The sequence below is a fragment of the Tachypleus tridentatus genome, chromosome 13, assembly GCF_004210375.1.
Source record: "Tachypleus tridentatus isolate NWPU-2018 chromosome 13, ASM421037v1, whole genome shotgun sequence".
NCBI lineage: Eukaryota > Metazoa > Arthropoda > Merostomata > Xiphosura > Limulidae > Tachypleus > Tachypleus tridentatus.
In genome coordinates, this window is record NC_134837.1 from 88,709,786 (window position 1) to 88,728,340 (window position 18,555).

The 18,555-nt window shown below is 34.3% G+C and overlaps 1 protein-coding gene across 2 annotated transcripts in view; it reads left to right on the plus strand.

Moving 5' to 3' along the window:
* Positions 1-18,555, plus strand: part of LOC143236821 (uncharacterized) — a 200,202-nt gene that overhangs the window by 121,796 nt on the left and 59,851 nt on the right. For both annotated transcript variants that reach the window (XM_076475419.1, XM_076475418.1), the window contains exon 4: positions 15,465-15,581. In XM_076475419.1, the coding sequence (XP_076331534.1) occupies positions 15,465-15,581 (117 nt within the window). The remainder of the gene's footprint in view (positions 1-15,464; positions 15,582-18,555) is intronic.

The following is an 18,555-nucleotide window of genomic DNA, read 5'->3' on the forward strand; positions in this document are numbered from 1 at the left end:
CGAGCATGTTTGGTGTGACGAGGATTCAAACAAGCGACCCTTGAATTACGAGTCAAGTGTCTTAACCACCTGGCTATGCCGAGTTCCGTGATGACATACATGTTGGTATTCACTCCATGTAAGATAGCCTAGTGATATACAAATTAGCATGTGTCTGTTTTCTGTATATTTTATATATATACCATTGCATATTGTATTATATAAAATGTATTTTACCAGGATATGATATCAGAGGAACGTGAACCAGTTTGAAAGCGACAGTAGTTGGATTTACAGTTTTAAAATATGGGGTCCGATTTCTCTCGGTGGATACAGTAGATAGCCCGATGTGACTTTATTATATAAACATCCGCACATACAGATAATATTACTAACATGGCTTTCATAATACACAACTGGAACTCTTAACTTTCCATATGACATCTATAGGTCTACACGTTCGCTAACAGATGAATTTTTTTTTTATCTAAGATGTTGACCAATGCTATAAGTGTAACTACAGTTCGGCTGCCAATTTTGATTTCATTCTTTTGAGTTGTGTTCTCAATCTGTATTTGGCTGTACCTCCTTTTCTGACGACAGATGTTTTTGGTTAGACATCATGACTTTTTGTCAGTACACACCATTAAACCACACTAAGTAAGAAAGTAACATTCGATGGTAACCAACATTTAACTTTAGGATCGCAACTTTATTATTCAGAGTAAGCCTGTACTTTACAGAACCAACCAGATTATTTAAACTATGTAGTGGTAGTTTTTTCTATTTGTTAATATTTTTATAATTATGTCGTGGAAACCTCATTAATAGTTTCTTGTCATCACCTGCATGCACTCGGTACAGCTGTACCAAGCATCATTACGTCAATTATTTAAACTAATACTGCAAAACGCCGAACGCTTTTTAATTAGTATAATTTAATAAAATTTAGCAAATTTGTGCCTCAAAATTAGTAACAAATAATCACCGTCTACCTCTTTGGTTCTTTTCGTAGTTTGAGCTGGACACTGCTAACCTAGTTTGCTTTCACCTTGTGTGTTTAATGCTCTAAATCAATTATCTTGAATCCAAATGACAAAAAATAAAACCTATCACCTTTACTGTTAGATGAAGCTGCAGTAAAAACGTTAAACCGTAGCTTACATGCCTTTTTGCGTGGGCGTGCGCAAAAGTTTCGTTAAAATTGAGCAAGCTTTTCTTAAAAATAATTTTCGCATTTTCCTTATATTTAGAGCATCTTTTACACCTAATTGTAAGTTGTAAAGGTCTATAATTGGACTATACTTTAAAAATATCTATTAAAGTATGTTATTCTATCAAATAATGTTTCCGTACTTTAGGTGCGAAAAAACAAGGAAGACGTTCAATAAAAATTGAAGATTTTATATTTCGTGCATTTCGAAATTTGTATGTAAAGTAAGGGTCAATTAAAGCGCGTTTACTCAAAATATATTGATAGTTTGGATTTTCACTATCCAAGGTACAGAAAGTGAAAAACTGCTAAACTATCACCCGTGTTAATAACATACAGCGTGACCTGCTGTCGTTTTGCCCACAGGACACACTACCATGTGTCTTAATAAAAAGGCTATAACTGCTGACCCTGGAACAATGTTTATAGTGGGGTTTCTGAAAAGTAAATTGTAATCCCTGTATACGTTTGTTTGGAAATTTCGCACAAAGCTACTCGAGGGCTATCTGTGCTAGCCGTCCCTAATTTAGCAGTGTAAGACTAGAGGGAAGGCAGCTAGTCATCACCACCCACCGCCAACTCTTGGGCTACTCTTTACCAACGAATAGTGGGATTGACCGTCACATTATACACCCCCATGGCTGGGAGGGCGAGCATGTTTAGCGCGACGCGGGCGCGAACCCGCGACCCTCGGATTACGAGTCGCACGCCTTACGCGCTAGGCCATGCCGGGCCAAAACGAGGGCTGTTCAGAAAATACGCGGACTGTTTGAATTGCGCGGCTCCAGTTGGTTCCAGGGGAATCAGCTTCGTGTCGCTAGGTTTGCACAGATCAGCTGATTACGACGCCATTTCCCGATTGCAGATATCTTCATTTGTGTATTAGCTACGCGGTTTTAAGTGAAGTGCGATTTTTTCGTTTGGCGAATTTCAGAATGAATGACCTGAAGGAGCAACGACTTGCTGTGAAATTTTGTGTTAAACTTGGAAAATGTGTTAAGCATAGCAAAAGTTTTTAACACGGCTTACGGTGATGTTGCTATGAAGCGTACGGCATGTTTCAAGTAGCATGAACGTTTTAAGGATGGTCGACAGTCCATTGAAGATGATGAGCGTCCTGGACGTCCTTCCACGTCAACTGACGACCCACACGTCAACAAAATCAACACCCTGGTGCGGAAAAAATCGACGTCTGACTGTCAGGGAGCTTGCTCAAGAGTGTGAGTTATCAGTTGGATCTTGTTACGAGATTTTGACCGAAAAATTGAAGATGCACCGCGTTGCTGCGAAATTCGGCCCTCAGAACTCGTGAGTTTTTGGCCAAACACTCGATCACTGTTCTTCCCCACCTCCCCTACTCACCTGACCTTGCTCCTTGCGATTTTTTCTTGTTCCCCAAACGTAAAAGACCCTTGAAAGGAAGAAGATTTGAGACGATTCCCGAGATTAAGGCAAATGCGACGAAGGAGCTGGAGGACATTACAAAAGAAGCGTACCAGGACTGTTTCAACAAGTGGAAACACCGTTGGGATAAGTGTGTGCGTTGGGGAGGAGAGTACTTTGAAGGGGTCCCAGACCTGTAACTTCTAAATAAAGTACATTTTGTTTTATGACGTCCGCGTATTTTTTGAACAGACCTCGTACAGTATAAACCGAGTATTCGGTTGTTGTCAACTGTTAATAAGACGAAATAAGCAGAAAATGTTTATCTACGTGAGTAACAACAGGTCTTGCTGTAGTATTTACAACATAAAACAACAAAAACAAACTTAAAGTAACGTTGATTAACTTACACAGTAGGCAGTTTTTTAAAGCTTCAAACTATTTACTGTGTCGCAGCTGGCGCCATAATTTCTCACGATCAGCTGCTGGAAAATATCATGCAAGAGTAACAAAACACATAAAATTGATATAAAAATATTTTAATATCTTCTATGTACTATTGACAAGCAGGCAATGTTTGATTTCATTTGATATTCGCGGAAAGCTACACGAGGGATATCTTTGCTAGCTATCCATAATTTAGCAGTGTAAGACTAGAAGAAAGGCAGCTAGTCATCACCATCCATCGCCAACTCTTGAGCTACTCTTTTACCAGCGAATAGTGGGATTGACTGAAACATTATAACGCCTGTACGGCTGAGAGGGCGAGCATTTTTGGTGTGACAGGAATTCGAACCCGCGACCCTCGGATTACGAGTCGAGCGTCTTAACCACCTGGCCATGCTAGGCCTGTTGTCTTTTAGACGCATATAGAATTAGAAAAGTTTGAATAAAGGCTGGTATTTAGTAATTTATTAGGAATGTCGATCCAGGATTCTTTAGTAACATAAGATTAAGGAACTGGAACTCGGTCGTTTACAATAGTTAACATCATATCGTTGTTTAATTGTCAAATAAAGGTTCTCTTGGTAACAACACCTCCTGGATTCCATATTTATAAAAGAAAAAAAAAAGAAATAGACACGGAGCAGTTAGTAAGTGCAGATATTAACAGATGACAATTCTCGGGTGTAAACGTAAACAATGATGTTCATACACAAAACAGATATTGGACTTCTGGGTTTTTGTTGGCAAGGTAGATGTATATGCACTTAAACATTGTGGCTGGCACTTGTATAGATCTGGCAAATGAAAGCCTTTCTTGCTGAAATATAGCTTCTGGGTATACCTGATATTAACCTTTTGTTCAATAGGTATAAGCGCTGCAAGGCCAGGTGGTTAAGACACTCGGCTTGTAATCGGAGAGTCGGGGGTTCGAATTTCTGCCACATCAAACATTTTCGTCATTTCAACTATGCGACGGTCAATCCCGCTATTCACTGGTAAAGAGTAGCCCAAGAGTTGGCGGTGGGTGGTGAAGACTAGCTGCCTTCCTCCTAATTTTACACTGCAAAATTTGCGACGACTAGCGCAGATAGTCCTCTTGTAGTTTTGAGCAAAATTCAGAAACAAACAAACCAATATGTAGATTATCTTAATTTCCTCATTTTTGTTGTAAGTTATCAGTGGACTCCATTATGAGTACATGTATTTTTCTAAGCACATTCATGTTGTACAAATTAAGAGTGAAAAGGGAAGTGAGATTTCTAATTACTACTTATTGCGCATGCGCGAAATCCCGAGTTATAAACAATAACGACGATTAATGGCATCATTTTATGAGAAAAATCGAGAGTCGTTTATGGTGTGGTGAGTACAAGCAGTACAAGTTCGTATAGAGGTTATTTTCTATTACATTTTGTTTGAGCAGAGTGGAATGATTGAAAATTATATATGACAGTTAATGGCAAATCCTATGTTGTTTTAAAATAATCGCCTCGTAAAAATAATAAAGTATAATAAATACAGTAGGTACTAAGATATGATGATCTGGGTGTAACCTTCACCAGTGATTTATGTTTTACAGATACATACCCCAAGTACGTACACTCATGATGCTGTCTGGTTTGGGTGAACCAATAGTTTGAAATGACCCATGAGGTGTTAATTGCAATGTTCTTGTTGTTCACTGTATGGAAAGGTACACGGCTAAACTTAATTACAGACGATGAATTATTATTACGTTTCATAATTTTATCGTAACTATTTGTGCGGTTATACCTAAAATATAGTCTAAAAGAGGAAAGAACTGTATTAGGTCTTCAGTTATTTTTACGTTCAACAGTGGATTATTTGTTGAGATTTTGAACATAAAATAACTAAAAAGTGTAAAAAAAAGACATGTAATAGATATGCGTACGTAGTACTTATATGTTAGTATACTTGCTCTTTTACCAATTTAAAATGAAAATACCGTGTTATTTTTTCGTTGGTATATTTAATACGCATTGCATCATGTGCGTTTGATTTTTCGATTGTTTTCAAACGGTTTTCGTTTTGAGATTACATCATAATATTACGTTCAATAATTGTCAGTTCATCCTCACAAGTTTGATATTCGTGGCACGTAAGTATGCTATTTTCGTGGAAAAGTTTAAAGCAAATCGTGTCTGTCTGTTTATTTATTTTTTTCGAGACAAAACTTTTCTAACAGCCCGAACTCTGAAGGTCCGGCATGGCCAGATGGATAGGGCACTCGACTTGTAATTTGAGAGTCGCGGGTTTGATTTTCTAGTCACACTAAACGTGCTTGCCCTTTCAGCTGTGGAGGCGTTATGATGTTATGGTCAATCCCACTATTCGTTGGTAAAAGAGTAGCCCAAGAGTTAACGATGGGTGGTGATGACTAGTCGTCTTACACTGCAAAATTAGGGACGGCTAGCATAGATAGCCTTCGTGTAGCTTTGCGCGAAATTCAAAACAAACCGAACTTTGAAACTTTTTTATTATGCCCAACAACGATTCTAAAACCTGATACCATGTTTATCTTACTGTTTTTACAAGTTTCATTGCCATTTCAATTCTTCTCACTACTACTGTATTAAATAGTACATGTGAATGACGAAAATACACCGCCGCACCATTTCCGTGAAGCCAACGCAATACATACCGCATTTGACGGGAGTATTCCGAAATCTTATCTTCCATTGATCTTGGAGGAAGAAGTCATGTCGAGTCCGGCCTGGTTAGGACACATAACACACAATCTGCGGACCGCGAGTTTAAAACCTATCGCCGAACATACAATGTTCACCATTTTTCAGCCGAATGAGAGTTACAATGTGACAATCAATCCCTTCGTTGGTCAGGAGTAGCAAAATAATTTGCGGTGGTTGTATTTAACTTTCTGCCTTCCCTTTAGACTTTCACTTCAAAATTATTTATAGTTAATGGAGATAATACTCCAGCAGCTTTGCACTAAAATCAACACACCAGTTAACGAACGAGGGATAATTTATAACAATAAATAAATATTAATGTTACCAGGTGAAAAAGACATATTTAATGAGAAAAATCCATTAACATTAAATTGATAGCAGAAATTGTAAGCATGTTTAATTTTGGATGGTGGGCATTTAATATAAAAATGAAAGAATTTAGTATTAACGTATATGCTTTACATCCTTGAAATATAAAGATGTTTACTGCATAATTTTTAATAATGATTTAATTAATTTGAAATTAATATATGGGAAGGTTCGATATATTTTATTTCTTTCCAAACAAATTAAAACCAGGTGTTTTGTCGAACCCTATTTTTGCATACACAAAATCATAGACTATTGTTAGGAAACTGTAAATGTTTCATACCGTAGAATATGCTTATTTAGGTCAAAATTGCGTAAACGATTATATTACAATTCTAAATAAAGCTTTTAAATTGTATATGTTCCTTTACATTCTATTTTGATAGTATTTTAAATGGAATAATGCACAAAACGTGCATTTTTCTTCTTTTATAATGCGTATAACACTATGTTTCTAATTTCATTGATATTTTGTTATCTATAATTCAATGGCATGAACATTAATTGTAATGAACATCACATGAAGGCTGAAATTGTAAGTCAGAGAAAAGGGAGCTCTATATCATTAGCTTCTGATCGTAAAGTCAAGAAATTCGTGAAAGGCATTTAAGCAAGTGGTAAGTAGGCGGAAATACTAAAGATGAAAGTATTACTTATCTCACCTGTGATGGTGATTCTTGATGAGAATGATGCATTAAACCCACATTGTGAAGTATTTAGTTACAACCATTTTCTTCATGATCAGTTAAACCAACATTCTATTACAGCTATTGCACGAGTTTAGACAACTTAGAAATTACACAGAAACAACCAAGTGTTTGTTTTGTTTACGGATATTTTCAGACTTTTATTGTTTTTAATGTTGTTTTATTCACAGTCAATCAAATATTTGTTGGGTAACACGTGCAAACATTTGTAAAGTAAAAATAAAATTAGCCTTATGCATTTTTAACGTACTCTTAATTTATACAAATCTCTGAAATTCCTAGAAATCGTTGTGACAAGTTGTATTTTGGAATCTAGCCTATCCTCTTTAAGTGTGCAGTGTTCAGGTTGACTGATATCCGACAGAAATAAATCAGAAATCTAGGACTTCCAGCTAACAGAGCCACTGGTCTACTAACTAGCTCTTCAAGAGTATCAGCTGTTTTCTTTTTTTTATTTATAAGGGTTTTTTACTATGAGGATAAACTTATATATGTAAAAACGGCTGGTATGGGCTGAGAATCTGACGATGACCGAAGAAGGTCGAAACGTTGTTCGCTCCTCTACATAAAAATTCTAAACCCATACCAGCCATTTTTACATATATATTTTTCTCTACAAGTGGGTTTTCTTGTCATCGAGGATAAACTTACTTCTTTGAGTGGCTTTGGTCGGGCAGTTAGTGAGTTGACTTAGCACTACCCACCAAATCATACAACTCAAATATATATAATTTTTGGTTATTCTTATTTAATCGCATCAGTCGATGAAAGTAAACTTTCTGATAAACATGATTGTAATCTAAAAAGCCAATAAGTGAAAAGGGACCCTGGGGCAGGAGTTTAAAATAAACGCAATGTTTTTTTTTTTGTCGATATTTGATTCGTATTTCATTAACATACTACTGATCGATCCACTATTTGACAAAGTTTCCTATTATTGCATGTTGCTGAAATAAACTTAGAGTCTTGCATTCAGAATTTGATCAATTTTTAATCCATCTGTGTCATGTTTGTGGTTCCTTATAGCCATTCGCTTCTTGTAGCCCACTTGAGTCCATTTCTTCTCTTCTTTTCACCATCATACTACACTCTCTAGAGTGTGATTACCTCTCACCAAAGATTATCTTAAGATTCGTTATGTTTGTGACAAGCAGATTCCTTTCTTTACATTTTTGCATTGTCTGTTGGTCAGCTTACTGATGTCGCATCGCTCGTGCAGTTCAACATTTAGACTACAATATGTCTTCTCTTATTCATGGGAACACATTGGCTGGCACATTCGAATTTCTGATTGAATGTGTCGTTTCATTTGTTGCCCATACTTCATATTGCAAACCTCAGAGGTTAGCACTGCCTTGTCGCGTACTAGATTTATTACGCTTCTACTCGACATATTTATAAATTTCCACCATTTTATAAACTCTATTCTTCTATCCAGACTTCTTAGCCTTCGAAAGACAATTCGTAACTACGTCCAAGCAGTAAAGCATGGATGTTAACATCACATATATAATACGCTGCGTAATTATACGTATTATTCCTAATATTGGAAACAGTTTCATTTGCTGACAGGCAAAAAACAAACAGTAACAACAAAAGAAACAACTTATTCTTATCCTGTTCCTTTAGACAAGTCCTAAGCCTTTGAACGAACGAAAGCAGATATAAATATATTTATACCTCCTTTTTGGATTTGTGCTTTCATGCTCTGAATCAACGTTCAATAAACAAAATAAATATCACAGATATCCTTTTTTATAAATGACACGCTCTCCTGCTCATCATCTGTGAACTGTTCTCTGATTAACCTCATCATTACTGTGCATGATATTCAACTAGTTCTCAGCAACTAATGGCAGCACTGTCCCTGGTCTAGATGATATATCCTGTTCAGATTTTCAGCACATCACGGCCCGGCATAGCCAGGTGGTTAAGGCACTCGACTCGTAATTCGAGGGTCGTGGGTTCCAATTCCGTTTAGCATCGTCTTTGAACTCTTAATTAGTTTCTAAAATATCCAGGTACCATTTCAGATAATCGTATCTCGCCTAAACTTTCATGTATGCTGTCTTTCTATACTTGTATGACTCCTTCATTTATCCTTTGTTGTTTGCCTCTATCACTTATTACCACAGTCAACAGATTCTGAAACATTTATGCCTTCCAGATAGCTTTCAGTATACAGTTACATACTTCAACTCAAGATTTTGTGACTACAAGATCTGTTTTTATTTTTTTAGATTCTAGAATACCTCAGAAATGTTCAACTGTTTATATGCCAGCAATGTCATCTTTGGAGTCCTTTTTAATACCTGCAGAAATTGTCAAACCTATATTACAGAATTATCATGCTCATGATAATGTTCTTCTATTGAATCAGGTTGAATAGAGAACATATCCTTCTAACTGTCTTCCTTCTCTAGCATCATGGCTGGAATAAAACCATGTATTAAAATAAATGTTTTCCCTTGTTCTTGTCTAATAATTAGTATAATCCCCTGAAACAGTTGTAACTCACTGACAAGTGGTCAATTTAGTAATAGATTGAGTTTCAATTTTATTTTTATTATGTCAAACAACTTTTATGAGTGAGTTTATTGTTAAGCTCAAAACCACACAGAAGGAATGAGAATCCGATTTTTAACATATAAGCCTACGGGTTTACCACTGACCCACGTGAGGCTATCATTTATGAGATTTCCGTTGTTGTATGTAATGTTTATCGAACCAAAGTAATATGTACTTTGAATTTACAAAGGTGTTGTAACTATACGAAGAAAACTTGCATAGGAACTTAGAGTGGTTATCTAAATATACCGGAATATACACGTTCTGTACTAATTTTAGAAGAAGAGTAGAAACAAGTATTTGAATATCGTGGAAATTTGCGCATTTCGCATATTGGTTGTTTTCAAATTTTAGAAAAGCACTTTTTTCTTGTTTCTGGGAGAGAATACTCAGTACTTATATATATTTATTTTTTCTTTAGCCAATTAAGCTGAATTTAATATTATAAACATTAATAAAATAAAATAGATAAATAAGTGTATTTTAAGGATAAACATGTAATATGTTTTTTCATATGTACATAAATTTAATATTTTCTTAGACAGCAGTGAATTTTGTTTTCAAGGTAGACTGATAAACAGGGTAATTTCAGGTAGTGTTTTTACACCAGAAATTTCAGGTATAACGTCTAAGTGGTAACTCTGCGTGATTGCAACGTCAAAAATCAGGTTTCGAAACCCGCAGCGGGCAGAACATGGACATCCCATTGTGTAAGTTTGTGCTTAACAATATACCAACACTCACAATACAACTAACATCAGCCCAGAGAACTTGAACTTAATCAACGATTATAAGTCATAAATTTATAAGTGTTTTAACTTACTTTATGTCAAAACATTTCCACGTAATTATTAATATTAACTAATCATACAGAGAAATTTGTATGCAAAATGCTTTATAAATACATTTGTTAAAAGTTACTGTTTCCGATTTGAATCAGAATCCCAAGGCTACGATCCTGTCAGTAAACTTATTGTAATTAGCCCAAGTTGTTAAAGGTTCATTTTCACTTCGGATGTTCAATTCAGTTTAATTGGATAAAGAAAAAATAAAATAAAATAGTTAATTTATTGCCATGTTGCTAATCTAGTGGCGTATGGAACAACAAGTGTTATTTGGAGAACTCAGTGCCAAAATCTTATTTTTAGATGCACACATGTGTTTGCTTACGAAGGAGCCGTGTAAATAAGGAAGAGGAATCCACTCTGGCATTACAATTAAAAGGTATTTGCTTTGTACACTCGGAGTATAAAAATCGAGTTACGCCTTTAAACTTGATTTGTGTGCTTGAGCATAAATATCACTTTTGTCTGTTGTTTCTTTTCTGCCCACTTGAAAATTTGCATTTAACGGAAGAGGGCACTCAAATACACACAGGATTTAAGTGTATCTGAGTGGCACTGTAGATGTTTCCTTAACATATGGAAGCTGGGAACTGTAGTATTATTGTGTAATGAGGGCATAGAGGTACAAATACGGTTTAAATTGACTTTTGTTAAATATCCTTTTCGTGTTTACCATGATGTATTGAAGCATTTGTTATTTTAAGCTATTTTGTTTCTTGCGTTCATACAAGCTTAAAAAAGAGAGTATAATTAAATACTACGTATTATTGCGTTACTAACAATTAAGATTTTGATCATTTAATAAAAAAACAAAGTTGTAAGCAACATTAGCTATCCATTATATCCTGAAAGAAGAAAATAAAACGTTTGATTTTCACTCATATTGAAAGTTAATTAATCAACAATATACAAAACCTAAAATATTGTATTTAATTACATATATTTTTCTAACATTTATAACACTTCTTTCACACTATTAAACTTATCACACTTTTTTATTTTTTATCATGTTTAAACTACGAAACAATCGATACGACCAAGAGTGTCCATGCATAGACAGACTGAAATTAAGTGATTGATCTGTTATTTTGGTACGTTTAAGTACATTTTTTACATCACGAAGAAACGCAATCTTACACAGGAAGGGTAGAAAGATTAAAGGTTTATATCTAAAGTCATGATATGATAGTTTTTGTTAAAATTAATAAGTCATTGCTAGATAATTTTATAACCAACAGTATCTTATGAACATTGTTTCCAGTAAATAATGTTGTTCTGGAAACTTAGTTTTGAGTTTACTTTGTCATGTGCCATGTTTCGTGCGCCCATATTATTTATTTCTCATGACGCACGATCCAGGAAAAACAAAACCAACCTCGTGTACTGAGTAAATAGAAACAAAATAAAAATTTGCGCAATCTCATACATTAGTCAAAAATTATAGGCAAAATAAAGGGTTCTGGTTGGGGGTCGTAGATAGTAGCAAGTACATCCGTCTCTTTTACAACATAACATCCATTTTCTCTTAGAGATTTTAATTTCATGGAAAGATGGCTTCTTGAATAGTCAAGAGCCCAGCATGAGTTAGTGATTATAGTTTTCGACTTACAATGTTCTATTTCTTACTTAAGTCACATGTTCGTCCTTTTAGCCGTAGGACGTTATAATGTGAAGATCAAACCTATTATTTGATTAGAGTAAGACTAATTACTTTTCCTCTAGACTTTTATTTCTGAATTAAGGATAGCTAGGGCTAATAATCCTTGAGTAATTTTACGTAAAATTCAACGAAGAAACTAGAATCGTATTTCAGATAAATATGTGAACATATAACATTTTTTTCGAATATATATTGATAAAAAACAAACTTTTATATTATTTTTTCTAAGTTATATTCGATTGAAAATGCGATTTAGTACGGAACATTTTCATAACTATTTTTAAAGTAAATTATATAACTTTTACATTGTGGGTGGTGACGTAACATTCTAATTCAAAATTTTCTGTGTCGGGTGACACTGAAAATCATTTTATGGTTAGTTATATATATTTAGAAAACAAATCAGTGAATAAAACTATGTAAGATCCTCCCAGCGGCGTAAATCACAACTATCTTAGTTCATCGTGGTTCAGGTATTCGTATTTCTGAGTAACTAGATCGGCTTTTATTCCAATATTTAAACACCTCCTAGTGCATTTCATGAAATTTATAAATGACTAATAATAGTATTTTAATTTTGCGTTTTCAAATAAATTAAATGCTGATATTTTGCTGTCAGAATAATATGGATGAGTTCCTTGATGGAACAACGGTACGTCTACAGATTTACAAATCTAAAATTCTCTTCGATGGACTCAGAAGATAGACTGATGTGGCTTTTCTACAACACACAATATAAATGATCTAATTTATTTATGACGCATTAAATCTACTAACTTTCTCTTCCTTTAGGGGCTTTGTCGAAATTCGAGATACACTAGAAACTGTACTTCTTCTCTAAATGAAAATTGAGAAAGTAGCCACTTTATTTTTCCCTGGTTCCATAAAATGTCATCATGAGATCGAAGATCTTAAGTAATCTTAAACAGTTATTCTTGTGTTCACCCACAAGAAGAATTGTCCCCATTTACATTATTTATCATCAATGTTTTGTTTCTGTTATAAAGGCTTTGACTTTTGCTTATGTCCAAGATATGGATATTCAAAGATAGACATGGTATCACTGGTTTGGAGAAAGAACCATCAGTGTTTCTATGCCACCGGCATAACTGGTACTCTGTAACTAAGCTATGTCATTATTCAATGTGTATTTATACTTTCCATACTTCTTAAGTTTATCAGTTATTTCAGGAGTGCAAACAGTGAATTTTCTAAGCCAGAAGTATTTGCATTAGTTCTAGATAGTATACAGTATACTCGAGCATTCAAGACTTGTTTACTTACAAGTGTGTGCATTCTTGTATTTGTGGTAAAACTCCTCCAGTTACACTATTTCTGTCTTCATTATCTAAAATTAAAGGATAATATTTCATAAAAATACGTTTTAGAAATTGGAGTTCTTGTTGCCATTCATGTTTTCATTCAAAATGTGTACCTGCTTTCATCAATATAGAGTCATGTGGCAACCTTAAACAATTGGCATAAATAGGCAGCACTACAACGACAAATTAAAATAACAGAACTTTGCCATTAAATACTTCCTTCATACTAAACCTATCAATGGGAAGCAACGAAGCATTCTTCAAAGGAATCAAGGTAGTCTGAATATTCTGTTTTCATCGTTGAGTATCACCTGTATCTTGTATACTATGATATATTAAGGTTAATCTCTCCAGATACCTACTTTAGTACTAGCAATACATTAGCATGCCCTTTATTGAGTTCAGATTGGTAGCTGACTTTCCACTTTTACCTCTGCTATGTGACCTATCTTAAAACTAGACATATCAGTGATAGATACATCTTCGAGGAAGAGCAGCTAGCTTGCTTAACATAACTTGAAGTGTTTCATGTGTTGGTTCCATCACCACAGCAGAAATAAAAAAATTACTAAATGTAGCTATAGTACTACTCAAAGCTCTACTTGTATCTTTGGGTGCACTCCAACGTCATTCTTAACATACAAACAACTAGTATTACACTGTTCTACCAATTATTTTTTTACAAAACTGCAATTTTCTCGTTATACAAGAGGAAATTTTTGATAGCTTCAAGAATTTTGTCATAATTAGCATACCATAGCTTGAACCAAGATCAAAGATGATTACTTTTGATTTTCAGGGGAGTGTGCAAAAACAAAGCAGTATGCAGCTTGTCACCACTTGTCACAAAAAAGTTAATGTTTACTGGATAAAGTAGCGATTTCACTTAGAGTTGTTGATACGCAGCAATATCGAGAATGTTCTGGTTATTTTAGAGACTACTAACATCTCAAACTCAGGTCCATGAACCGTCACAGGATCATACCATGTGATGCTAAGCTCTTGGCTGCCTGAACTATCCACCTACTTTAGTGCAAACTGGCTGCTACATTTAAAAGAGTTTGTGGCCAGTTCTATCTTACACAACACTAGTTTAAACTGGCCAGAACACCTGTAGCTATCCCTTGAACTTTATGCAATAATAGTGCAGTCCACGGTACTTATACCTTTGAACCATCTTTGTATTCCAAGTAAAACCCTAAAACACGTGGAAGATTCATCTCTAAACCTTGTGGTACTTGTAACAGAGAAGTTGCCATCTTATATCTCGGTTAAGTCTTGTAGCTGTGTAGACCCTTGAAGTTATTTTGGACCCAAATCAACCACTACCGTATCAACGTTTTTAAATTTACTCTGTTCCAGTAGTTGATTCATTAGACTGTAGGAACAGCCACAGTCAGAGACAAATATTCACGAGATTCAAGCAGTATCACATGGGTTTGTTCACTTATTTTTCCATGAACATGTTCATCACAACTTCATCTTTTTCAGTGTAGAAAAATGTGAAAATATACAAAATGGATTGTAGGTATTATTGTGTAATATATTGTAAAATTTATTTCTAAGCTATTTTTTATTATTATATTTATTGCTTATGTGTAAGTCACTGTACGTTAATGGTGAAGTTTCTTACTAATATAAATCAGTTTGTTAATTTTTTGTTAATTAACTAGGTGGTTGAATTGTATAGTATAACTAATTCTTTGCTAAAATAGAAAAAAAATTAAACCAAAAGTAAAACTTGGAAGTATGTAGCTAATTTTGTAAGTTTATGTTCAACAGGAAAAAAAACAAAAAACTTTTCGTATAAAGCTCTTTTACTGAGGTATTTCTACGTAGAATATTAACTTTCTTTTGAAGGTCTGAGCTCCTACTGAATGTGGCTTAGGGAAAATGTATTTGTTTTCATCACTATTTCCAGCAAGAGCTAGGTTAACTTGGATAAAATCTTGAACGAAGGCTCAATAACAACTACAGAAAACAAAGTACTTGATTTATTTTTAAGCCTTTTAGTTGAGCTATCTGTTATCACTCTTAAAATATTCTACGAATACTTGTTTTTCTTAAAAGACAAATTCCATCTTGTTTTTAATCGTATCTTTGACAGATTTGTATTAGATTTCTGTATGTTGTGGCTTAATTTGCCTACCGTTTTTTAGGTCATTGATCACTTTATGAGGTTCGTAAAACATATCTGAAATTCATATTCTGCTTTGTTATATATTTATCTAACTTTAAAACTCTGTATTTGACATTGCAGTTCACTAAACAACATGTCATTGATACATACACCGCCTTTATCAACAACTGGAAGTCAGCTAAAGAAGCAATTAAGTTGGCATCACAAGCAAAGCCTGCTTTCGCCAAATTTCTTCAGGTAAGTTGGTATAATAATTAACGTGATTCTTACGACTAAATATTATTTGTATGTACCATGAAGGTATTTAATGTGAACTGTTATGATAATAAGATATTGAAATAGATATACTTGTGCACATTTGAAAATGATAAAAAAAAAAAAAAAAAACGAAATGAAAACAAGAACAAATCTCAAATAACAAAATATTTCCTCTCCTCTTAGAAAAATTCTTATTTGAAAAATATGTTGAGAAACTGACATTTATATGGAAAATTTGGCAATTATGCAATGTGATAAGTTCTCGTTTGAGCTTCCTTAATACACAGGATAACATAGTCGCATTTTACATATGAACCATTCACACATGTTAAGACAATTGTGAAATGTGGCACCTATGTATATTTCATTCATGGCAATTTTTCGATCATTCAACATCGTAGTGCACCAGAGTAGGTTTAATGGTTTAAGTATTATGCTGCAGTTTTGTTTGAAAAAGAATATTAATGAATCGACTTTATTAAACGATTTTAACCTTAATAAATCAACGTTTCCAAGAAGGGAATGTTCAACGAAAGTGATAAAATTCACACTGCAAAACATATAGGACAGCAACAAGATCCGAAATACCTAAAGCCAATCTGGACAAATGTTTGCGAAAGAGAAGCTTCTGATTCAAAAATAATTCATTTTCACTGAATGTAGGCATACCTTCTAGCACTACTAACAAGAACGTAAAGTCAGCAAATGCTCACAAGTTTCCATCCGCACTTCGAAATCAGCGGCTGTTTTATGAAAACTGAATCACAGCATGTCAAATCTCTCGATGTAGCTCCTATGCATTTTCTTGTGATTTTGGTCTCTTAAACGTGGTCTTAAAAATTAAGATCTATGTATGCAGTGAAGGGCCTGTGGAAAGTTTGTTAAGATGTGTAGTCTAATTTTTATTTCGACAAATAAAAGCTTACAGTACAAACTGTAGTGTTCAGAAATAGTGCATAATGATGGCCATCTGACTTAGCAGGTTCGATGATGGAAGAAAGCATTAAGGATAGAAATAGCTCGGATCATTGTTCTTATAAAGTATGATTAACTTCAGTACGTTTGTTTTCTGAACATTACACGTATTATCGCTTGGCAATAATACTAGAGAAGGAAGAAACAGGATTATTGCCACTTGAATCTCTCCGTGGGAGGCCTCTTTCTTGACACAAGGGGTGTTTGAAAAGTTAGAGTGATTGTAATAAGATAGGTACATCCATTAATACTCTACGATCAAAATAAATGGTTTAAATTCTAAAATAAAAATAAATCAGAACTCATACGTCTGAACAAGTGAAATGGAGAGGCATAACATACATATAATAGAAAATGTAGCTACAGTTAGGCAACGTGTGCGAAACTATTAAAATAAACGCTTACTTTTCAAAATGCGCTATTGATTTTACCAGAGTTTTTTAACGTACAATATCTAGAAAGCACTTCTTTGAAAATCATACAACTGATCTTACCATTAACCTCTTACGCCTGGAATTGATTTAACTTTTACAAGACTTATGGTGTACTTAACTGTTAAATGTATTTCCTTACACTTGAAGCCCTGAAAAAGAAAGAAAATAGTGTGGAATAAACAACTGTTTCCGCGAACATAAAAATACTTTAAGTATATTAAATTAATATTGACCTACTAGAGCCTAGTTGTTCTTCTGTTGAATTAGTAATTAGAATTTAAAATTCACTGTATTTATTTCCATTTTACTTAGATAATGACATTATAAAATTCGCGCATATCGTTCACTAGAAAGTAATTAACACTTACTATATTATTAAGTATTAAGTTACCCAGATAGATTGTTCATGGCAAAGTTAAACTGAATATTCTTAAAAAATATTTCAAACTCAACCGACCACAATAGTTTAACTGTTCTGACAGAAAACGTACTGTTCAGGCATAAACATGAATTATTTTCTTACTGTATTTTAATTATTTAACCAATAAATACAAAGATTAAAACACGTTAAAAATTCGTCATTATCGTCATTTACGTTGATACATTTAATATATATACTTCCTTACTTCAGATATCATTTATATGCTTGAATTTAAGACAGACAGAACATACACTGATGGATGATGATAATTTGTACTTAACATCGTGCAAAGAGATTATTCTTATCTGTTTTTACTACAAGGGACGTAAAAAGAATGAGCTTTTCTTCCCGTAAAATAGGCATCACATGTAATAGGTTTCCACAATAGGCGATATTAATACACATTTACAAAATAGCAACTACGAGTTGTTAGTTATTGGCTCTAACAATGTATTACAAGGTAAAAAACAACATATCAAGAGCTCGGAAGGAAACTGCTTTGACATATTATATTCAAATACGTGTAATATTCCTAATTGTAATGTAGTTTTAATGTTTGTTTGTTTTGAATTTCGCACAAAGCTACTCGAGGGCTATCTGTGCTAGCCGTCCCTAATTTAGTAGTGTAAGACTAGAGGGAAGGCAGCTAGTCATCACTACCCACCGCCAACTCTTGGGCTACTCTTTTACCAACGAATAGTGGGATTGACCGTCACATTATAACGCCCACACGGCTGAAAGGGTGAGCATGTTTGTCGCGACGGGGATACGAACCCGCTATCCTCAGATTACAAGTCACACGCCTTAACACGCATGGCCATGCCGGGCTTCGTAGTTTTAAAGCTGCTTACACAACTATATCCAAAACACCACACACCTGTATTTTACCAAACTAGCTACGCGAAGTTTACAGAATATTAAAATAAATTGCTCAAATGGAGACGTTAAAAAGCTATGTCTGGTTGTTCGCATCTGTAATAGCACTGTTGTATGTTCGTTGTTTGTATTTTGAAATTGGATTATTAACCTAGAGAAAGTAAAACCGTATTTCTATTCGTATACCTCTCGTATATGCTGTGAACTATCGTGTAAACTGGGAGATTATTTCGTATACTAACTATAC